Raw genomic sequence first — 24,847 nt, forward strand, 5'->3', positions numbered from 1 at the left:
TGATTTTGTGCATTAAGGACAAGACTCTTAAAGGGTGTCATTTTATTTTTTAATTTTTGTGGTCTAATGTGCATAGCACATAGTATTAGTGATAGTGATAATAACACTAATAATAATATCAAGAGCCCAAAATTAACACCATGTGTCACCTACCCTATGCCGGGAACTACATGTGAATCATCACACTCAATCTCCACAGAAGCCCTGAGGTAATAAGCACTGCATTTATCCTCATTTTACAGATGAAGAAAATGAGGCTGAGACAGATTCAGTTCTCCACAGCCACCCAGCTGGGGAGCGGCAGAAGGGAAATTTGAATCCAGGCCCATCTATGCTGTGCTGTCCAGATAAAGAATTACTAATAATTCCATCCCCCAAAGAGAAAGCTGGCTGGAGCACCCCCCAAATCTGTACCTTTGTAAATGTGTTCAGCATCCATGAGAAATCAGGGCTGTGTTTCTGAGTGGCATGATTAGAAGGTGACCAGATCAACCCTTGCTCAAGGGCCCTAACCCATGTGATAGGACTTCCACTTTCCTCTCAAGTGGTTCTGCACTTGAACAACTGCACTCAGACCCCCACCAGTGGCCGGATTCCTCCTCCAACCCACACCTGGGGGGCAAGGTTCTCCCGTACCCGCGGCTCCTCAGCAGGTTGCCCTAAAACTAGCAAAGAGCTCCATGGGCTCAAACAGCTTCAAAACATTCGAAATAAAAGAGAAGTTCATAAATATAACTTCAGTTTCTTTGCACCGTGATGCCAAAGTGTTTATTGTTCTGCTGTTGGAACTCAGAGTATCTTTTTCCTGTTAAAAACAACTTGAAGTACAGTGATTAGGTTCCCAGCGCAGTTCACATATATCTAACAAACCCACAATGTTGTTAAAACAATGCTCGTTTACGATAAGAGTTCAGGACAAATAACTATCACAATACTAATAATTTTTTTTTAAAGAATAGAAACAAAATATAAGAACGTTTGTATTTAGTAAAATGTGTAGACTTGGGGAAAAGCACGTCTAGAGAGAAAAAGATTTTCGATGGAAGATTTTGGAGATTCTAAAAGAGACTCTGGGTGCTTCAGAGGCCGACAGCACAGGTTCTTGTAATATCTAATTATATGCACATATTTGTAAGAGTCTTATTTCTTTTTTTTTTCTTTTTTTTGGTCACACCGCGTGGCTTGTAGGATCTTAGTTCCCCGACTAGGGATTGAACCCAGGCCCTCAGCAGTGAAAAGGGCGAGTCCCAACCACTGAACCACCAGGGAATTCCCTCTAATTATATTTTAAAGGGAAAAAAATTCTTCCTTTTCTCTGATACAGATTTGTCACCAGCTCTGACTCTTATCAATGATACTATTGATGATCTTATCAATGTACCGTGTGACACATGAATGAAGTGAAAAGAGGCAGGAGAGTTTTTCTGGAGGGATCTGAGTTTAAAAAAAAAAAAATGGAAGAGAAAAAAGACAGTGGAAGGAGATAGAGAGGTGAGTAGAGTTGCTTTTGATGAGCAATTATCTGAGTTCCGAGTGTACCTGTGTGAGCAGCGCCCTGGAAGGGAAGACAGAGGGTGACAGGTGAAGGGCTAGAGCTGGCAGTCCCCGCCCGGCACCCAGTGACCCCATCGGCTGCATACAGTGTGACTGCCATCTGGAGGAAGAGGATAAGTGTGTTTCGTGGGGGAGAGTAGAAAAGAAGGGGAACACAGAACTCCCTAGTGTCTGGAAAACAGTTCCCTTTAAGAAAAAGAAAGCAAGCCCTGATTTGTGTGCCTGCCGGTTGCCATGGTGTAAATACTCCCACCGTGGGCAATTTCAAGCTGCAAATGGTTTAATAACTGGCTTACAAAATTCCTGAATATTTAACCGTCAGCTTCAACGAGCTGGTGCGAGGCAGCTGCAACATGCACTCTGGACAATGCGACTAACCATGTATAGGTCCAGATGGTTGCCCGTCTACACAAGCACGCGCTGTTCTGTTCTGTGCTTGTGATGTTTTAATTATTTTGAAGGTTACTCATTAAAAACTGGCAGAATATCCATAAAGCTCAGGAAGAGTGCATCTCAAAAGTACATCCTTGCCTAAAAGCCACCAGAAAGCAGAGGGCAGAAAACCGTTTGATCAGTCTAAATTTAAATTTAAAAATCATCACATAGCTGAATTCTTGGGACTATATTAAATTTTCTGATGACTCTTTCCTCTTTGAGTTTTTAAAGAGTGAAAGAAAAAAATCACCCATGATTTTTCTGGAACAATTACAAAACTTTAAAAACCAAGGGCATGTTCTTAGCAAAAATTTAATGCATTTCCAAAGTGGGTAAGAAATGGAAGAGAACATACCTATTCATCTCTTACTCTGTATGGTTCAGCTAATGACACTATCGGAATCAGGGCTCCTCAGACTCAAAGTGCTGCAGAAAGTGCAAAGGTTTCTTCGCGCACAGAGAGGTCAACCCCGCGGAGTGGAGTGCCAGGGAGACGGAGCGCCCAGGGAGAGAGCAGCCTGTGCTCCCAAAAGGAACAGGAGAAAGGAGTGGGGGGCATCACCTCCCAGCAGGTCCCTGCCTGTGCCCTGCCTACACAGTCACCATGATCTGATCCAGAGGCTTCCGTGCGAGGTCAGGCACCGTGGCCTCTTTGCTGGGGTACCCCACAGGGAGCAGTACCAGCAGCTTTTCATTTGCGGGGCGGTTCAGGAGCACCCTCAGACGGGGGCCACAGTTGAGAGGAGTGGTCGTGACAGTCACCAGTCCCGCGTTCTGTAACAGGAGAGGAAAAGAAATCATTTTCAAGTCAGCACGCAAAACCCCAGCTCTGCTTCTAGCCTGGGCATGTTCTACTCCCTACAGGATTTGCTTGTCCCATCATTTCCCTGAAGTTGGGCGGCAAAGAGACGACCAGCTTGGGCCATGGTGTATTGAATCGTACCTGCCCTCCTGGACCTCCCCAGACCCCACTTTCTCTTAACCAAACAGTGGGAAGCTTCTCAGAGAAGAAAACACCAGTCACTTTTCACTGATGCTTAAGAAATGGGAATGGTTATTTCATGGAAAGAAATGTGGGGAATCCAACTACACCAAAGGAATGGAAAAACAAAGGGCAGTTCCTGTGGTTATATAACCAACCGTGGCAGCAGAGCGCCATCCCCAGCTGAAAATACCTATGTCCAGTGATGGAGGACCTAGTGGCCAAGGGGTATGTAAGAGGTAGAGGAAATGCTCCACCAACCTCTTCCCAGACCCCTCGAATAATAAATATCCAATAAAAATCACGTGTAACTTCAAGACGCTTTCCCAGTTGGCCCTCTCTATGCCCCCCTGCTTTTCCCGTCAGATGCTCATTGCTAAGCCTGGACCAGAAGGAGGTTCTGGAACTGCCTTTGGGGGTCGAGCACACCTCCAGTCTCTGTGCAATCTGCCCAGACAAGGGCTTCCAGAAGATTCCTTCCTCCTTCACAAATCAAGACCTACACTCAGACTTATGCCTTACAGAAAGCTAGAGGGCAGCAAACTCCACAGTAAAGTGGGAGAAGTTGCTGATTGGAATGCACAGAAACCACAGGTGAAGGGAACCCACGCCAAGCCTAAACTGCCTCGTCAGGGACCCTATCTAGGACGGGGGCGGTGCCCTGCGGTCTGACGTTGCACAGCAATTCCTTTATCTGTTACAGAGTCGGGAGGTAAATAGGATGCCAGCTCCTTTGGAACTGTTTTTCAAGTCATCTAAACACACATTCCCCTTTTATGTCACAATGACTCTTTTGCAAGTTTTCAGCAAACACATTTTTCTTCGAGATAACGAAGAAGCACATAGTGTTTTGGAATCTACTGTCCCTTGAAAGTAGGCTCATTCGCTCTTATAATCCTGTTTGTTTTATTTATTTCACGTGTTTACTGTCACTCTCCACCCTCTCCCAGGACCGCAGTCCCCACCAGAACGTACAGTTCACGAGGTGACTATTCCTGGTGACTCCTGGGATCTGCCACATAGAAGGAGTTCAGAAAATATCTGCTGAGTGAATGACTTGAACCATGTGAAAGGCAGACCTCAATCCTGCTCTGTTTCACACTTAGCATGGCTGTAGCTACTATGGAATTGTTTAAGCACGTGGACATCTTTCTAATGCAATATGATGTAAACTCAACTTCTGAGGACAGGAGCTCTATGATAGAGTTCCCCTTATAGCTATTGAATCATCCCACTGGCTCAGACAACGCAGCTGAGAAGCCGTGCCCTGGAGCTTTCAGGCTCTGAAGCTCTTCATGGGTGTTTACTAAAGCCCTTGAAAGCTTCATGTCGTTACAGATGAAGGCAAACACAGCGACCGTTTTTTGACCCTTAAATAATGTTAGAAGTAAATTTCCAGGAAGGATGCCAGCTTGTTTGAAGCACCAATCCAGGTTTCCAGAGGCAGTTTTTACATCAGAATTCCCTTACTGAGGAATTCCTGTCCCTGAACTAGAAACTCAGCTGAAATTTGCAATGAAACCACAGTTGGCCCCCAAGTATTAAGTCTGTCTCTTGGGCCCAGTGGGAGGGTGACATACCTGCAGGGCAGCTAGGAGGATGCCACAAGCGATGGAAACACTGATCTCATTGTAGTAGTGGGTCTTTTTCTTGCCATTTGCAGCAAAACCGTGTACTTGTTTGAAAATGAGAATCAAAACAGGGGCTGTGTCCAAGTACTCCTTAATCCAGTTGGTCCTAAAGGGGAAAAAAAAAGATATTCAGAAGAATATTTTCTCTTGATGGTTTTTTTGTTCCCTGTTTACCACCTTATATGCATTAAAAATAGAAACATTTACTTGCCTTTCATGTTTAAATTGAAAAAGAGTGGGATTTTTGTTCACGTCATGTTTACCTTTTTCTATCCAAAGTCAGTAAACAGGTATTAATAAGGGCCTGATATAGCAAGACACGTGAAATGCTGAAAGATACGAAGATAGATCCTATAACCCAGAGGGCAGTAAGCCAAATTTAGCAAACTAAAACCTGGTAAGTGTTATTAAAGAAATATAAGACAAGGGCCTTAGGAGTCCCAAAATAGAATGTTAGTTTTGAATGAGATTGTCAGAATATTTCCAAAGTTTCTCTTGAGGCAGGGCACTGAAGACCAGCTAGACAAGGGGCATTGGGAAGGGCAGCCCAGGGAAAAGATGAGCAAAAGGCAGAGTCGGAAGGAGAATGCTTGGCCGGACAGGGAATTTCAGAAGCCTGGTGGGCTGGAGGATGGTGTGCGTGGTGGGGCACGGGTTGGGAGGCTGGCAGTTTTCATACAGATTTTGCAGGGTCCTGGACTTTGTTCAGTGGGTGATGGAAAGTTATCACAAGCTTCTGAGCAAAAGCATCACACGATCGGATCTGTTTCACAAAGAGGCGGATTGGTGTGGGCAAAGGACCAGCTCAAACGGGACCAGATAGGAGACAATGGCAATGGCCCAGGAGAGCTTGGGGAGTTGTAGAGGCAGGAGCTGACAGATCTGGCACAGGAGCGCACAAGGGAGAAGAAAAAGGTGACGGTGAGTTTGAACCGAAATTCCAGGTGGGCAGATGGTAACGTTCTTAGCCAAGTTATGGAGAAAAGGAAGGAAACTTTTGTGGGAGTGGGAGGTAACTCACAGGAGGTATAAATGTTGAGTTTCCATTTTTATTTTCCAGATAAGAGCATATCTTTCTCTATTTCATTACCCTGCCCATACATTTTGGCAAACGCTACACCCTAGCTCAGATATTCAAAGGAAAGATACTCATACAATGCTATATATTGGAATTTTTCCTTAGGGTAAATTATGTCATCAATAAGCAAGAGATAGTCACCACTCATTTCATTCTTAGCCTAGTTATGCTTCCTTGTTTGTTTTTTTAAAATTTTTATTTATTTATTTATTTATTCATTTATGGCTGTGTTGGGCCTTCGTTTCTGTGCGAGGGCTTCCTCTAGTTGCGGCAAGCGGGGGCCACTCCTCATCGCGGTGCGCGGGCCTCTCACTATCATGGTCTCTTACTATCGTGGTCTCTCTTGTTGCGGAGCACAGGCTCCAGACGCACAGGCTCAGTATTTGTGGCTCACGGGCCTAGCTGCTCCGCAGCATGTGGGATCTTCCCAGACCAGGGCTCGAACCCGTGTCCCCTGCGTTAGCAGGCAGATTCTCAACCACTGTGCCACCAGGGAAGCCCCACTTCCTTGTTTTAAAACACATTAAACCCACGTGTGTATTTTCTACAGTTCCTTGTATACTGCTAATTTCTATACATTACATTCTCAAAGCTACTTTACCATACTTCAACCAGCTTATTCACATTTGACCAGTATCAATTCTTTTTCTCTTTACAAAGCAGGAGAATGTTAATAGTTTACAAAAAATTCTGGAGTCATCTAGCTTTGCCGTGTTGGGCAACCCACTCACCTTCTCACAGCTCAGTGTCCTCAAATGTAAAATGTACTATTGTACACTCACCTCAAATGGTTATTGTGACAGTAAAATCAGCCCAAATAGATCAAGTGCTTAGAATAGTACCTAGTACCATGTATGTGTTAGCTAATATTATTATTATTACTACGTATTATTTTACAGTGAATAATTCAAAACAATTTTTAAATATGAGGTGAAGAATAAGTAATTTACTAGGTCAGAGGCAGGTTAGTAATATTTACTAATCTTTGTACTTATTTTGCCTAGGCATACATTGGTAGCTAGTATTTTGGGTTTGTTCAGTTTTACAAGAATGTATCATGACATCATATTACAGCTAATAAAAAGATAGCAACGTGCCGAGGCCTGTTAAGAAAGGACAATTAGGGCTTCCCTGGTGGCGCAGTGGTTGAGAATCTGCCTGCCAATGCAGGGGACACAGGTTCGAGCCCTGGTCTGGGAAGATCCCACATGCCGCGGAGCAACTAGGCCCGTGAGCCACAATTACTGAGCCTGCGCGTCTGGAGCCTGTGCTCCGCAACAAGAGAGGCCGCAATAGTGAGAGGCCCGCGCACCGCGATGAAGAGTGGCCCCCGCTTGCCACAACTAGAGAAAGCCCTCGCACGGAAATGAAGACCCAAGACAGCCTCGCACAGAAACGAAGACCCAAGACAGCCATAAATAAATAAATAAATAAATAAATAAATAAATAAAAATTAAAAAAAAAAAAAAAGAAAGGACAATTAGCACCTTCCACCTGGGGTGAAGGGTCTCACGCCAGCAGCAGGAGAAGAAGCCTTGACGGGTAGGTTGGACCAGATTGTATATCAAGCCTTTAACGACAGCTATGAGTTTCAGAGTTGACTCAAACTGGCTGTCAGGACATATGTTCATTTGTGATGCAATTTAACAAACAGTTATTTAATTACCTACCATGCATCAGCACTGTGCTAGGTGCTACAGTATAAGACTTTTTTAAACTGGAGGTCCCTGGACCCTAGAGACTATATATGTGTGTGTATATATATATATCTGTCTGTGTGTGTGTGCATGCACGCATATTGTCTGCAGAGAAAGTCTATAATGTTAATTGGATTCTCCAGAGTATCTTGGTGTACCACAAAGGTTTCTAAAATATGGCCTATAAAATGAGAAGAAAAGTAGGCCAATAATTAAATAACTATGTGGTAATGGCTGTTTTAAATGCACGGAAGGTGTGTATTAGGTGCTCTGAGCGTAGAGACAAGAGAGCAACTGATGCTGCCTTCTTTGGGGGGTGACGGGGCGGGCAGCGTTTTGCAGGTGCTGCACACACACAGCACAGCATATCTCTAAGAAAAGAGACTCGACTTTACCCATCCGTTTTTTCTCATGAATATGCAATGAGATTTATATATTCATTATTAATATCCTGCACTTATTCCAGAACACAGCCATAAGTTACAACGCCAATAGACATCAATTTCAATAGGGTTTAAATATCTCAGGAGAAAAACTGTCCTCTGGGGCAAATAAATGAGACAGGAGTAGGACTTAGAGGCCATCCTTCTCACCACCCAGCCCTGTCTACCGAAGCAGAAGTCCCACTTTACCCCCACAAGACGGAGATCCCACTGCCTTTTCTCAGGCTTGTGTCACAGTGGGTACTGGATGGCTGGTGCTGGAACTGGCCGCTAAAGGCCCAGAGCTGAGAGCCAGAGGCATGAGTACCTCTACATTCTACGTGCCAAGAACTCGAGCTGGCTTCCCCTCAGGGCCTTCTGAGAGGTCAGGACAAATACCTGTGCCCCATCCCTCCTCATACTCAGCCTGAGAAGGGGTTAGAAGGGAAAGGAGATGCTTCTGTGGGGAGGGCAGTATTTGTAAAGAGGACCCTGTGACCAGCGTTTTAAAATGACAAGGCTGAGTCGGAAAAACTTGGAAGTGACTGTTTTAACTACAAAAATGACTGAGAAATTATGGAATCCATCCTAGATATTGTGTAGGGTGACTGGTCCTCAATGGGAAAAGTGGGATTAACAAGCATAGTTAGTTGTAGTTTCCAGGAAAAAAATGAAACCTCGCACATGTCTACCCGAATACGCTGAAGCCTCACGGTAAATCCACTTACACTGAATTCCAATCTGCTTCTTCCCTGGAGATAAGGAAGCCTGCAAAGTTACTAATGCCTAATGAATATTATACCTGTACTAAATTTGTACTTTTACTAAACATGTACTAAAATGAAAGCCTGCTGAGTGAGATCATGTACAAGACTATTTATAGGAAAATGTAATTTACTTCACTCAAGATCCTCAGAAGTATTTACTAATAATTATTTGGGTCATAGCCTATTTATTTACCAGATTCATATGGCCCTTACTATGTGCCAGCACTGTTCTAAGTGCTTACAAATTCATCTAATTTTCATAATGAAGTCGATACTAGACTTATTCCCATTTTACGGATGAGGAAACTGAGGCACAGATAGGTTAATAAGTGGTAGACCTCATATTTGAACCCAAGCACTCTAGCTTCTAAGGCCCTACTCTTAGCCTCTATCTTATCTAATCCTGATACCAAGTTTTTAACATTATCGTTTTGGGTGAGAAAACAGAAGTGTGATGTTTGATTTTATGTGTCAACTTGACTGGGCCACAAGGCACCCAGATAGCTGGTTAAACATTATTCTGGGTGTGTCTGTGAGGATGTTTCTGGATGAGATTAACATGTGAATTGGCAGACTGAGTAAAACAAATTCCCCTCCTCAACGTAGGTGGGCCTCATCTAAACCGCTGAAGCCCTGAATAGAACAAAACAGGTGGAATAAGGGAGAATTTTCTCCTTCTGCCTGACTGTCTTTGAGCTGGGACATCAGTTTTCTCCTGCCTTTGGACTCAGACTTGGACTGCAACTTACACATTGGTTTTCCTGGTTCCTAGGCCTTTGGTCTCAGACTGGAGCTAGTCCATCGACTCTGCTGGGTCTGCTGGGTCTTGGGACTTCTCAGCCTCCATAATCACTTGAGCCCATTACTTACAATAAATCTCTTTCTCTCTCTGTTTCTCTCTATCTCTCTCTGTCTCTGTCTGTCTCTCTCTCTCTCCATTGATTCTGTTTCTCTGGAGAAACCAGACTAGCGCACTTAGAGAGAGTAAGCAAACGCCTAAGGTCTTGCAACTGGAAAACCAGAGCTACGATGTGAACCCAGATGTGATTCCAGCTGGCATCCCTCACCCCTGCGCAATACGTGTGCTCAAGGCAATTCAGCGGTGAGGCCTGACTTAATTTCCATTATTTCTTCCACAGGTAAAATGAAACTTTTTAACACCTAAAACAAAACCAGGAAACTAAAGTCATAGTTATTTCATTTTAGGAAGCCAAACCAAAGATGCTTAATTCTACCCACTTTTGTACCTCAGTTTCTTCAGGTCTGAAACCCATTGAGGTCCCATCCTCTTCAAGTAGTTTATTTCCTCTTCCTCCTCAATGATCTCCCGAATCTTATGCTTCACGTCCGGGTCCTTCACAACCACAAAGGTCCAGGGCTCTGTGTGGGCCCCACTTGGGGCTGTTCCTATCACCCATTAAATTAAAATCAGAAATTGAAGCTGCAAGAAAAATCTGAGACTGTTAATTAAGAATAAATATAACTCACATTTGCTCAAAATGAAGTTAGATCACCTGACACACAAAATGCCTAGCGGTAGCCTCTGGGATGTTGCTGCCAGGCCCGTTTTGTTCAGCATCTCTGTCAGGGTCTCCAAACCAACTAACTGAGATCAAGGCCAGTAGTTCCTAGGCTTTGGGAATTTATCACTGCTTCTCTAATCATGTGAGAGAAAACATCCTTAGGAACTACTCTGTGACCAATAAGGGAACACAGATGGGAAGCTCTGATAGCCAAAATCCTCCAAAATGCTGTTTGTTTCGATATTCTTGAAAAATGATCAAGTCATGAAGTTTATTGGAAATGGCAAAATTTAAATGGTAAAATGGTTTCAAAAGCCCTCTCCAATAGGCAATTGAACTATAAATTGTTTAGTGCCTACATCAAAGTTCTGAGTGTGGCACTGTGGGGTTTGTGGCCCTGTTGTGAACACACGAGAACTCTTGGCCCTGGGCACTCAGACACATAGCACAGTGTCTTCCAGCTCTCACAGGTTTTGGGAAACCTCAGCCCACACTTGGATCTGTCCCAATATCCCAGACAAAGCTTCATAGTGCATCGCGGGACCCAAGGAGCTTAAGTTCCCTTTAAGATTCCAGCCAGAAGCACTTCCCTGGTGGTCCCGTGGGTAAGACTCCATGCTCCCAATGCACGGGGCCTGGGTTTGATCCCTAGTCGGGGAACTAGATCCGACATGCATTCTGCAACTAAGAGTTCGCATGCCACAACTAAAGATCCCACAGGCCACAACTAAGACCTGGCACAGCCAAAATAAATAAATAAATAAATATTAAAAAAATAAAAAAGATTCCAGCCATGGGCTGGCCCAGCTTCTGATCTGGGTGTCACCCCTCTGTCCTAGAAATGGCTGTTTCTAGAAGTAGACCATGGTGACCCACTGGTGGTATATTTCAGAAGCAAGTATTCCTTTCTTCCTAGTGAGTAGTTCAATGGCACAAACTCTACAGGAGGGGTCTCAGGCCAGCCTTGAGGAGTTTGCCATCCACCAGTCCCCATGGTAGAGAGGGCATGATTGAACTGTGAAATGTAAGTCAAATCTAAACATAAAGCCCAAATTTCTGAACAGAGGGATTCCAGTTCACTTTGTACACATTGTCTGTTCACTAAATATTGGCATCACCAAACATAAGAAATAAATTGCCCCCTAATGTTTTCAATTATGCCAAACTTCTCTGAATGTCATATGCACACACCCACATATTTAGATACAGATCTATACGCAGAAGAAATTTAGTAACTGCTATTAGTTAGATAAAGGACTCACCAATCTAGTGCATTTGTGTTCTTAACTGAAATGAACTGTTTTATTCTTCCTTCCTTTTAATTTGGGCAATGGGTTTATAATAGTCATGCAATAATTTCTGCAAATGAACTTAAATGTGATTTATATAGGAATAAGAATCCAATCAGAGGAGACTCTCAAATAGGGGGCTTTCTCATATCTCCTCCCCCTTTTTCTATAATTCTCATCTATTCCTCTGGGAATAGATATTAATTTACATTGAAAATGCATTTGGGGGACATCCCTGGTGGTCCAGTGGTTAAGAATCCGCCTTCCAATGCAGGGGACGCAGGTTTGATCCCTGGTCAGGGAACTAAGATCCCATATGCTGTGGGGCAACTAAACCTGCGTGCTGCAACTACTGAGCCCCGGTGTCACAACTGAGCCCGCTCGCGGCAGCAAAATATCCTGCACACCGCAACGAAGATCCCGCAAGCTGCAACTAAGACCCGAAGCAGACAAATAAATAAATAAATAAAAAGCAAAAGAGGGGGAAAAATGTTTGCCTTGCTTTGATTTACTTTGCGAATTCACATGAATAAATTTTGCTAGTTCATTAGAATACAGTACTAGAGCATCATGGTGTGTAATATAAGAAATTCAGTTCCCAAAAGAGAAATGTATAAATGTGAGTAAGTGAGTGTGTGTGTGTGTGTGTGTGTGTGTGTGTGTGTGTTTTAAGGGGAGGTGAAAGTAAGGATGTTTCTTTTCCGATGTATAATAATGTGTTCAGAAATTTTCATTCTTCATAAATTTTATAATGTTGAATAATTTCAGAAGTTTTGAACTGTTGTCACATCTGCTCCCGAGAAGTTTGTAATAGTTAAAAGTTTGTAGAAAGTGGAAATCATCTTGTGCCTGGCAGTCAGTCAACACCTGGGTAAGACTTTACAGGTAAACCTATCACTCCAGGCTTTATTCACTGTGTTTGAACTTCAACATTGCTTCACTATTGTCATTTGTAGCGGATGTTCTCAAAGACCCACTGTGCACTTACAGACCTGCTGCTTTGATGACATTATCAATCACTTCCACTGGGACTTGCTCATTACTTATGAATCTAACAGACCGTCTCTTATTGAGAAGTTCATAAAATTCCTGGGATCTCTTAAGCATTTCCTTCTCAGGATACCGGGTGTGGGAGAATGGGATGTGTTCCACCTCTTCCTCTGACACTTGCCATTCGTCAGCGTCTGCCAGTAAGAACAAGGAAGATAGCAAATTAGAGGATCTCTCTTGGTCATGAAGGGGAGTGCAATATGCCCCTCCCCCCAAATATGTCTCTTTAGCATAAGAATTATTTTGAGTTGAATATTTTTAGGAAACGCAGACACAGGAGAAGTTCTGAAGACCCGAGTAGAAGTCACCCTTTTGTAAGAGACATTTGCATTTATAAAGGAAATCTCTATTTGGAAGTGTTTCCCCCTCTGTACCAGGAAGAGAAGGATGATTCTAAATCACAAGAAACTCGTGTCAACAGAGAAGGTGTGGACTTAAATCTCTGTAACAATCTTACCCTTGTTTAGTCTGCTTTTCCTGATAACCTCCCATAACTGGCTCTCCCCAGTCCCCAACACCTTTCTTTTGTCTTTATCTGAAGATGGTATTTAAGGTGGTGGCTAAGGCTATTTGGAGGAGTTACTCAGTTTTCCTGGGTCTCTCCCATGTACACAAGAGATATACATGTTATTAAATTTCTGTTTGTTTTTCTCTTGTTAATCTGTTTTTATTATGGGGGAGTGGTGTCTCAGCCAGAGAAAATTATTTTTACTCCCTTATAGTCATAAGGTGGTCACTGGGGAGAAGGAAATAAACTTCTCAAGATATCTGTAAGGTTATGAGCTCAAAAACATCAAGAAAAAATGAGAAAAATAGGTCTACACAATCCTTAAACTCTGATCTTGACTGTCCTTCAAAGCCCAGACTGGTTATAAATCAAGAAAAAGAAAACTTTTACATACATAAAGATGAAAAATGCAAATTTCTGTTAATGGTGAACTAACTTATTTGAAACAATCTCCATTGGCTGAAAACCACTAAGATCTTTTTTTTTTTTTTTTGGCCAGATCTTAGTTCCCTGAACTCGTGCCCCCTGCAGTGGAAACATGGAGTCTTAACCACTGGACCACCAGGGAAGTCCCCTGAAAACCACTAAGATCTTGAAGTAAATAATTTTTTATAAAGCCCTGTTAAAATCATTGAGTTACTGACAGCATAGTAAGAAATTCCCAGGCCAAAAGTGAAGGGAAAATATGATCCTGCAGAGGTAAATAAGCACAGAAGCTGCATTTGCCCTGATAACATCTGCCAATCCCAATATATTTGAATTTTTATTTTTATATTTTCAGGGATCAAGAGGGACAGAAATCAAAGCCCAGGCCCATATACGATGGGAAGTCTAAAAAGCTGGGACCCCAAGACTACATCCTTAGAAAAACTAAGAATCATAAATAAATCAGGGACTTTCCTGGTGGTCCAGTGGTTAAGACTGCACTTCCATTGCAGGGGGCATGGGTTCCATCTCTGGTCAGGGAACTAAGATCACGCATGCCACATGGCACGGCCATAAATATAAATCAGCCCCCAAGAGGTTATAACATTTTGATGGGTCCTGCCTCAAACTTGAATTTGGAATAGTGTGGTCCTGCCTGAAAATACCCCCATTACCCAGCAGAAGCAAATGCCAACATATAAATAATTTTAAGTACAATTATCAGCAACCCACAAAAGACAACCAGACATACAAAAAAAAATATCTTGAGCAAGAAACAGCAGAATAGGCTTTTAAAAATAGAGTCAGACACCAAATTCTCCAAATATTAGAATTATCAGACTCAAAAGATAAAACAACTATGATTACTAGGTTTAGAGGGAGAAAAAAAAAAGACAAATGTATATAAATCTGTAGGGTACAGGAAAAGATGAAAAGTGACATAGAAAATATTTTAAAATAGAACTTTTAGAACTGAAAAATAAAATAATAGCATTAAGAACTTGGTGGGTGGGTTTAATAGCAGGTTAGACATACCTAAAGAAAGAATTAATGAACTGAAGACAACTCAGAAGAAAATATCTAGAACAGAGCAAGGAAAGACCAAAAGATAGAAAACATAAAAGAAAGATCAAGAAAAAATAAAACAGAGCGAGAATGTTCTAATATACGTGATGATAGTGACAGCAGGAGATGGGAAAGAGGATGTGGCAGAGACCATATTTGAAAGAGAATATGTGATATGAAAACCTGATGAAAAATGCCAGATCTACAGATTCAAGAGGCCCAGTAAATCCCAAGCAGTATAACAGAAAAGAAGCCCACACCTTTTATAATCAAATATAAAATCTTAAAATCAGCCAGAGGAAAAAAAAGATTCCCTTAGGAAGAGGCCCAGATGGCTTCATGAGGGAGTTCTACCACACACTCACAGAACAATTATTGCTAAGTTTTCTCCAACTCTTCCCAAGAATAGAAATAGAGGAAACATTCCCCACCAGCTCATTCTATAAGACTAGCGCACACTTGCTACCAAGCCTGACTAGGACATTAAAAGAAAGAAAAGCTACAGGCTCAACTTTCTCATAAATATAGATGCAAAAAGTCCTAACCAAAATATTAGTAAACAGAATTCGACAATATATAAAAAAACAATACACTTTGGCCAAGTTGGGATTACCCCAGGAATGCAAGGTTAACCTAACTTTAGAAAACAATGTTGTTTGTTACATTCACAAGCTAATAATCACTGTAATGCAGAAAAGGTGTCTGATAAAATTTGGCATTCATCTCTTAGTAAATTGGGGTAGAAAGGAACTTTCTTAACCTGATAAAGTCTAACTATGGGGGAAAACACCAAAACAACCCAGAACCAACTACATAGTGGTGAAACATTGAAACTCTTCCATCAGATATTGAAAATTAATGAATATTGCCTGTTCTCACCACAGTTCTAATTATGAAAGACTAACTTTTGAAGCTCTTAGAAAAGAATATAGGAGACTATATTCATGACCCTGTAGAGAAGAAGGATTTCTTAAACAAGATACAAAAATATTAACCATAAGAAAAAAATCTGTTCAATTTACCTACAGCAAATTTATCTTTACACCTGCCTGCTTCTGCCACTTCTGCTTTCCCGCATTTCCTTCCTGTTCAGAGAGTTGTAGAAACCGATTATCTGTAGCTCAAGATCTTACAGAAGATGAAGATGCAATGGAGGATTCAATAGGTGAAACTGAAGCTCTACCTCTGAATACGTGCGTTTCTTCATTCCTTTCAAACCCATGAGTAGACAATACTTTTGATCTGAACTACAAAGATTTAAATGTGGACTACAAAGATTTCAACTGAAAGAAATTCTAAGATGCTGTATTCAAAAAGTTAAAAAGTGTTAAAAATAGGAATGCTTTGAATGGAGAATATATATATACATATATATATATATATACTCCTTGCTTATCTTGAGTTAGTCTTGGATTTCTGGTTGTTGTTGGACTTCATCAACTCCTAGACCCTAGGAGGCAAAAGATACCAAAAAGAGGCTACTACAGAAAGTGGACCTCGGTACATCAAACCAGAATGAGTTGATGTGAGTTGGACTTTTCAGGGAATTTTAATCACATAAATAAGGTTTCACCAAGAAGGCTGCCCAAGAAATAGCCACTGAAAATATCAGTGGAATCTAATGAGTAGATGGTTCTTTTACACAAAGGCTGAAGACTTTCCTAAATCTGCTGATATTTTTCAGCCTGATGGGGACAGGTGCAGAGAAGCCATATCACCAGTAGGAGGCAACTCCTACTCAGATAAGAACAGGTAATCAGAGCTCACGATGACAAAATTGCTGAAAATGCCCAGCACTTACTTTCACTAAAGTAACAAATTTAGATTGTTTTAAACCATTAAGGTTTATTTGTGTGCATGTATATGCCTTACCTGAATTATTATTGTACTACCTAAACAGTGTCTTTAGAAAACTGAATATAATGCTATCATATATCTTCATCATTCACAACCACCCAAAAGCCAATGAATATTTGCCTGATATAATGTATATCCTATGCCTTCAATTGTGTGATAGAAAATAATTAGTTGTTACTTCCTTCTTTGAGTAGCTACAAATCCACTTTGATGCCATAGATTAACTGATGTTTTGGTTATGATTCTGATTCTTGTGACATTTACTAAAGGATTTTCACTTCCAGCAATGGTTATTTACATAATTTACACCAAACCTCCAAAGTAAAGAAAGCTAAAATCCTTAGTAAAATACATTTAGAACATTTTCTTCTAAGTACTGAAGAACTAATCTGTGACTGTAGAACATCACAGTCAAAATCTGGGTGAAGGTTAGTACCCACAGAGGTAGACCAGCACTCAAATGTCCAGAGAATATTTTCCAATTACCTAGAAACCGCCTTGAGGCTGAGCTGAGATAAAAGGATGATGACCAAAGTCAAACCCCCAGGGCCATCCAGGGCCTGAAGATTTATGTTTCAATAGTAAGAGTAAAATGTAAATAATCCAGCCCTGGTGCCTTAGAGCCTAAGGTAATATCCTGTGAGTGATCCAGGGAACCGCAAGCCTTGACCTCAGATTAAAGTTGCCCCAGAGTGTTAGAATGTTGCTCTTCTGGTAGGTGCAAATGTGTAGTCCCTGGAATAAGTAACAGTATCCTAGACCTCAAAAAAATTTTATATGTAATTTTCCAAAAGAATTACCAGCATAAGGGCTTCCCTGGTGGTGCAGTGGTTGAGAGTCTGCCTGCCAATGTAGGGGACACGGGTTCGAGCCCTGGTCTGGGAAGATCCCACATGCCGCGGAGCAACTAGGCCTGTGAGCCACAATTACTGAGCCTGCGCGTCTGGAGCCTGTGCTCCGCAACAAGAGAGGCCACGATAGTGAGAGTCCCGCGCACCGCGATGAAGAGTGGCCCCCACTTGCCACAACTGGAGAAAGCCCTTGCACAGAAACGAAGACCCGACACAGCCAAAAATAAATAAATAATAATTAAAAAAGAATTTTTTAAAAAAAATTAAAAATACAGTTTAAAAAAATAAAAAGAATGACCAGAAAAGAAGTAATTCCCATAAAATTCAAAATAATAGTTACTTCTATAGGGTATGGAAGAGGTTGTTACTGGGAAGGAACATATAGGGGTTTATGGAGTACTGGAAATTTATATTTCTTGATCTAAGTGATTACTATATGGATTTTTGCTTTAAAATTATTTGTTAAGCCATTCATCTATCTTTTATACGCTTTTCTAGTAAGCATATTACATTTCACAATTAAGGGTTTTTTTGTGGGGTTGTTTTTTTTTTTTAATGAGAAGGCCATAGAAACGAATTACCAAAAACACCCACAAGGGTAGATCAACTGACTACAACTGTTATATTGATATAAGAACATCTGAAAAAAAAAAAAGAAAAGACACCTGACACTTTCCTAAGTGAGATAAGAGGATGAGAGATGACCCATCTGGGGAAGGTGGGACAAAAGTAGAAATAGCAATGAATGGGCACAATTAACTTCTCCTGACCACGCAGCAATCCTTCATGGAGCCAGAACTATAGCCTAGGTTTCTTAACTCCTTAATCAGTGGTTTTTCCCCCAATACAGTAATCCATAATCCTCCCTTATCAGAGGTTTTGCTTTCTGAGGTTTCGGTGTCCCATGGCCAGCTGTGTTCTGAATATATGAAATGGGAAATTCAAGAAAAAAACAATTCATAAGTTTAAAATTGTGCACCATTCTGAGTAAGATGATGAAATCTCATGCCTGTCCTGCTCCATCCCCCCACCCACGTGAATCAACCCTTTGTCCATGTATCCAACCCAATTAGTCACTTAGTAGCCTCTCGGTTGTCGACTGTCAGGATACTGCTTGTGTTCAAGTAACCCTGATTTTACTTAATAATGACCCCAAAGCACATGAGTAGTGATGCTGGCAATTTGGATATTCTCTTACTGTGTCTGATTTAAATTAAAGTTTATCATAGGTACATATGTACAGGAAAAAACTTAGGGTTTCAGGCATACACTTGGGGTCTTGGAACGTATTCCCTGAGGATAAGGGAGGACAGCAGTAAATGTCCAGAAGACGAGATGTCACTTTGGGAGACCTCAGATAAAGATGAGAATGACAATAGGAACAGAGGGAAGAGAGTAAGAAGAGCCAGGGCCTGGCCCTGAGGGTCTGCGACTTTCCTGATGGAATTCAGGTAGAAGAGTGACCTTCTCCCCCAGCAGCACCCCCACACTTCACTCCTGGGTGTATGAAGCCAGGGAACAGAAGGCCAGAGGGAACGCTCGTGAAAAGGGGACTTCAGAGAGACTGAGAACCCAACTACAGCACCAACAGGGACCACGGTTAGCTCACAGCTAGTACTGAGAAACTTCTTTTTTTATGCTTTACGAGCCGGGGCAGTGGGGACCCACACTGTATACATTTTTTTTAAACTTTTTATTTTATATTGGAGTACAGCCAATTAACAATGTTGTGCTAGTTCCAGGTGCACAGCAAAGTGACTCAGCCATACACACGTGTATCCACCCCCACTTCAAATTCTCTTCCCATCCAGGTTGCCAGGTAACGTTGAGCAGAGCTCCCCGTGCCACACAGCACGTCCCTGCTGGCTTGAGGAAGTAAGTGTGACGGGAGAGTGGCAACTAACACCTATCAGCTTTCTAGCAATCCACCCTGAACCGAACCCAGATGGCATCAGTGTCAACCCTGAACCTTAGCAAATGTGTCAGCAAAGACTTCAACACCAGTGGTACTCCCACACCATTTGTCACGAAGTCCGGCAACCTCCGCAGTCAGTAAGTGGAAAATGAGCCAACGCATGCAAGGTCTCTCTAACTTCAGCATTTGTGTAAACTAAAGGCAGCCGATGGGCATGACTTGGCAGTTTCTGCAGCAGCTAGAGTCCAGGGTAGGCGCTCCTAGCTAGCGGAATGAAGGAGCTGCTGCCTGAGCTTTATCAGCACAGCCTTATCTCTGAGCACAGCAGACAAATGGTCCCAACCACCACTGGGTTGGATTGTCCAGAAGGGCCATCCAAGCAGAGCACAGGGGCGCTGCTCTTCCTGGAGCCTCTCCCAGAAAGTCTACACTTGGCCTTGGGAAAGGGGACAGGCTGAGCCCGCTGGGAAAGAAGCTCCAAGAGATCTCAAGGCAGTGAACCGATAAAAAAAGGCACAGCTCTCTCCTTCCTCTTGAACTCCTGACTGCCCCCGAGGCATAAACCCTCACCAGAGGAAAGAGAACAGCCTCTGTTCCGCAGCTGTCCCGCCTCCACCCCAGACCAGCTAAGCCACTCTGGGGGATTCATTCAAGCTGTGGAGCCCACATATTCTAAAATAAACGCACGCTACTGTGGTCTGCTTTTAATATAAGTCCTGTGCTGCCACACATGGGGTTTGCTATTGACACCAAGACCAACACACCTTTTATCATTGCTTGAATGCCAAGGAATCCTAAATTGCTCCATAATTAGGTTTAATGACCAAGTAATTCTAGGCCACTTCTATCCTTTAATGTTTAACTTAGAGGCATTTTTCTGGCTGCGTCTCTACGTGAATTGCTTTTGTGTTTTTGCGGTTCTACTTCTACAGAATCTTTGCAAATGGGCCAAATGTTTTCCAGCTATGAAACTACAAGGCCAATTTGTGTCATGTCATCCTTGTTCCCTCCCTGCAATTTCGGGGGAGGCTTGAGCACCAGTATTAATAAGGCTCAGGGTGACACGGCTCTCACAGTAGACAGATTCTGAAGGTGGCAATGTGAGCAGCTTCAAGGCTCAACACCGGCTCAGAGAACTCCTTCCCACCGTCTCCGCCATCGCTCTGCTTCCTACGTGGGCCTCTCAGCCATTCGACTCCCTGACTGTAATATAGACTCACTACCTCACTAGCAGCAGCAGGGGTGGTTGGGGGCTGGGGAGTCTGCAGATGTCCAGATGGAAAGGCCTTGAAGAGAGCAACGCTATCCCAGGTGAAGTTGACAGAACTTGTTTTCTGAGCCCCTTTACCTCTCGTGGTGTCCCCGGTGTCCCCAGTGTTCTGTGCTGAGCTTCACTTTCCCCAGCAGAACCCACCCAGACTTGATCCCAAGGACAACATCTCCATTCACATCTTTTCCTTTCCCTAATCTTCTCTCATCTGAATCTGTTACCTGTCCTTTGTCCTAGAACCATAATGTCTTACAGGAGCCCTGGTAGACCAGCCTTTTAAAATTAGCCATGCAGAAGTATGCACACGTAGGTGTGCCAAAGAATGATGAAATGCAAAGATGAAGCTGAATTTTTTGCTTCCTCGGGCAAAGGAAAACTATGCTGGTCATGAGTGCTGCCCTACATAGTGTTTTTGTCAGCGGTGTGCTGGTAAACCAGCTCTCTGAGAAGAGGGAAAAAAGAGCCCTGGTTTATAGCACTTGCCAATTCCCATAGAGTAAACCCTCCCATCATGGCCCGATCTCAAGCTATTGGCAGTTGAACAAATGGCCCACAAATTTCCTGAACATTGATCAGTTGGCTCTCGCTAGCCCCATAGGCTAGCTCTTGCACACCACTTGGTTGGGAAGCATGGAGTTCAGGCATTGGTGGACTTCCAGGCATGTAAGAGGGTTGATATCATCTGCAGGAGCAGGGTTACTTGGTTCAGACTGTTGTTGATTGGTTGGCCCTCAGAGGGGCTGGTACTAGAGTGAATCCATCTCTAATTGGTTGACTTGTTAAGCTTTTACTGAGATGTGTTGTCATTGATCCAATGAACAGGTTTGAAACAGCTGCCTATGGGTACATGAAAATCTGTCCTTTCCCAAGTCCGAGGGAACGTTTTTATTCTCAGGTGTTGCCCACACCAGATAAAAATTTTAACAAAGACATTTTTAGTGGTCACTGGGACAATCAAAATTTCAGTTAGAATAATAGCTTCTGGATGGCTAGTGAAGCTGAGTGAAGAAAATCCGCACTAACATTAAAATGGACACATCTTAATAAGATGTGTTTCCTATATCTTTTTCTCCTATTTCCAGTTCCATGAGCTTTCATGAATCTGGGCCTGACTGGAGATGTTTTGTTCAGTATTCCCCATTCATTTTAGGGAAACAATCTGAGGTTTCCACTTTGAGATTAAATACCAGTCATTTCTCCTCCTCAGACCTCTGCTACAGATAAACAAGGAGCTGAAATGCGTTAACAGGATGCCACGTGTGACTGGTCCCCAGAGGAAGTCTGTGTCTGACTTCTAATCCGCATGTCTTCTCTGTACCCCCGACCCTTCCCCACCCCCATCCCCCCACACATGCTGATTCCTTGATCTATGAATGTCGAATAGGAATTCTTTGTGAATCAGAGCTGGCGGAGGCTAGATTAGTACCCATATATTCCTTAACTCACACTAGAATGGCCCATAATACTTATTTTACTGTTTTGTCCCTGATTGTTAATTTTCAAAATGGTTTGAATCTGGTATCTATTTGCTGTTATCAAAACCATCTCATGTTTCCTTGGTAATGGCATCCCTTCTCTTCTCCAATTATACCTCCAATTATACATCCTCTCTTAGACTGTGTCCACCCACCCAATGGTTAAGAGCAGGGACTTGGGTGGCAGAGGAGACTGAGTTTAAACATTAATCCCTTCCTACCACCTGTGTGCCTGTGTGACCTCAGTAAGTATCACTTATGTAAACAACAAAAATCCCAACAAGAGACTGTGAACTCTGCACTCAGGGGAGATTTGCTCATGGCTGCCGAGCCGCCACTATGTGTTCAGTTCCTTTCTCTGTGTGAGGAAGAGAGAGTGGAGAGGCAGAGGATTAAAAGTGAATCATTAGGTGGAGAAGCAGAACGGGGCCATACAGCTTTGCTCTCTGTTCCCAACCTTCAGGCCCAGCCCCAGGTCCCTGGTTCCCCACCAGCCTTATCAACCCCTCTGTATCCCTCAAGCTCTTGGGTTTTCAAATCCAGTGGCCTTTCCTCGATACACACTACTTCTGATCTCTCAGGGAATGTTTAACCCTGCTGGCTATCTCCTGCCCCCTCTGTTCTGGGTCATTCTTTTGGAAAAGCAGCCTAACAAATTGCCTGTAGGCCTGGACTCTGGAGGCAGCCTGCCTGGGTCCTGTCTCTATCACTAATTGCTTGGGCAGGTGACTTAGCCGATTTGAGCCTCAGTTTCCTTATCTGTAATACGGATATGATAATAGTGCCTGCCTCACTGTGAAGACTAAATGATGCACCATATGTAAAAGTGACATGGGATACCGGAAGTGCTATGTGAGGGCTTGTTATTACTACCCTGGCCCTCCTTTCCCACACCTTCTTTTCTGAGTCCATTCCTCCTGGCAGTTCCTCTTATCTGAAGGTGCCCCCCCACCCCACCCCCCCGCCAAGTTCTAACCTCAGCCTTCTCTCTAGCAATACCCCCCAGTGAATTCATTAGTTTTCCAAGTTCCAAGCATCACCCCTATGCTGGTGACTCTCCAATCAGTGTCTGTGACCTGGATCCCTCACCTAGAAACCTCCCTGCCTTTCTGCTTCAATGGGTCACTATCCTCTCAAATCTAACACGTCCTGCACTACATTCAACAGCTTCCCCTTTAGACTGGATCCTCTTCCCTCACCCATTTATGACAGTTGTTATTCTGATTCTTCCAGTCTCCAAATCGTGCCCTCTTCTTCCTCTGCTGATACCTGATTTATTACTAGACCCTACTGCTCTTCCTTGACCGTCCCTCTAATTCACCCCTTCCTCTGCATCGCACTGTCACCACCGCCCAGCCCATCATTACTGGCACAGATCCTTACTCAGCTTCACAGTGGGTCTCGTGCTCATTCAACGGAAGTGCTTCTCAACTGGCATAATTGGCATTCGGGGTTGATGGGGGAGAGTAAGAGGCTGCCCTGCTAGGAGGCTGCCTGGATTTGGATCCTCCTGGGCAGTACATTTAGCACTGCTGGCTCCCAGCACTGAGTGCCAGCTCTATACCCCACCCCCCAATCCTGAGGTTAGGACAACTCAGAACACACACACACACACACACACACACACACACACACACGTCCAGGTGGCCTCTGTTGGAGGGAGGGAGGGAGGGTGGAGGCATTACTACCCCAGCTGAGAGTCACTGAGCCTCTTCCAAGTCGAATCCATCCCACAAAACCACCTCAGACAAACCTCAAACACAGATTACTCAAAGCTCCTCCAGAACGTCTCCCTTCCTGCCTGCCTCCTTCATCACCTCTTCTTTCTCAGGTCAACCATGCCCCGGCCCGCCCTCAGCACCCCACTTCATTTTCACCCCTCCCCTGGTCAGTACAGTCCTTCCATCTTTCCCTGGGGTTCCGGACTCAGGCTCTTTCTGTTCCTCTTCGCCTCCTAACCTTTGTATTCATATCCTAGTAATCCCCCAGGCCTGCTTCAGCCTTTTTCTAGCTGCCCCACCAAACCCCCAAGCCTTCTCAAAACACCTTACAATCAGTTCCACCCAGTTCGTCTCTGTTTTACTCTCTATCGTTTGCCTGTTTATTGCCTTGTCTACTGAATTGGACACTCAGATTGGAGGACAGCAGCCACTCTTATCTGTGACCCACAGGGCTGGTGCAATGAAGGGTAGCGAGACCCTAGGTAGATGCCCCTTTTTTATTCCAAAGTTCTTGATCAAAACCTGACCACTTAACCCGCAGCCACCCCAGCCTGTGATGTGCCCCTTCAGAAAGAGTTTAGCAGCCTCAGAGGACTGGAGCCAGGGAAAATGTCACCCCCTCAACAGCTTTTTACTGAGGACCCACAAATAAAGGGAGCTTGGTGCCAGCAGGTGACAAGCTGACCACCAGAGAGAAATGATGTCTCTGTCACACACTGATTTGTTTGCATGACAGAGGTTGATGATGAAACTGACCTGCCTATGTTTCTTCCTCTCCATAAGCCCCACCATCCACTTGCCCTCATCCTAAAAATACAGAAGTTGAAAACCAAGCAACATGGCCAGTGTCTTTACCTTCTTCCACCTGGTGGACTTCAGTGCTGTCTTTCAAGTCTTCATCCACCCAGGGGCGAGCCTCGGCCCTGGCTCTAGGCTCCCCCTTCCTTCTCTGGGTGTCTCCATCAGCACTTTTAAAGATCCACACCATCAAAAGGCAGACAACTCCTACCAAGACTGAAGTCAGAAGAAACATGGTGGTGAGGCTGATTCTGAATGGGGCCGATACTGCCGAGGCCGGTATTTAAACAAACAGGGACAGGAGTGGGGAATGCCGGGAGACGGAGTGAAGGAAGGAGAGGGGGGCCAGGGGAAGGAACAGAGTCAACTCGCTGACTCTCCGAGGACTTTGCAAAGGAGAAAAGATCACAGCCGTGTGTCTCGGGTGTGTTGTGGCTCTGGGAATGCACTGGTGTGTGCACTTTTTTAAACTGTGTGCTCAATCAATATATTCTTAGACAATAATTGCCAGGATTTGAGGAAACACTTTAATG

General features: G+C 43.5%; 1 protein-coding gene across 1 annotated transcript; it reads right to left on the reverse strand.

The window, feature by feature from the left end:
- Window positions 1-741: 741 nt before the first annotated feature.
- On the reverse strand, window positions 742-24,847 carry IYD (iodotyrosine deiodinase). The gene is made up of 5 exons (XM_082405567.1): window positions 24,372-24,847; window positions 12,371-12,562; window positions 9,814-9,973; window positions 4,552-4,708; window positions 742-2,763 (listed from the first exon to the last, which is right to left on the reverse strand). Exons 1-5 carry the CDS (start codon window positions 24,547-24,549, stop codon window positions 2,581-2,583), a joined length of 870 nt encoding a protein of 289 aa, XP_082261693.1. The 5' UTR covers window positions 24,550-24,847; the 3' UTR covers window positions 742-2,580.

Source organism: Balaenoptera borealis (genome assembly GCF_965194805.1).
Source record: "Balaenoptera borealis genome assembly, chromosome: 9".
In the NCBI taxonomy this organism is placed as follows: Eukaryota; Metazoa; Chordata; class Mammalia; order Artiodactyla; family Balaenopteridae; genus Balaenoptera; species Balaenoptera borealis.

Excerpts from the sequence above, each read along its gene's own strand:
- IYD (XM_082405567.1), bottom strand. The coding sequence starts at position 24,549 with ATGTTTCTTCTGACTTCAGTCTTGGTAGGAGTTGTCTGCCTTTTGATG. Across the intron at positions 9,974-12,370 it reads TAATGTCATCAAAGCAGCAG|GAACAGCCCCAAGTGGGGCC; the intron begins GTCTGTAAGTGC and ends AATGGGTGATAG. Across the intron at positions 4,709-9,813 it reads TCAGACCTGAAGAAACTGAG|GACCAACTGGATTAAGGAGT; the intron begins GTACAAAAGTGG and ends TTTCCCCTTTAG.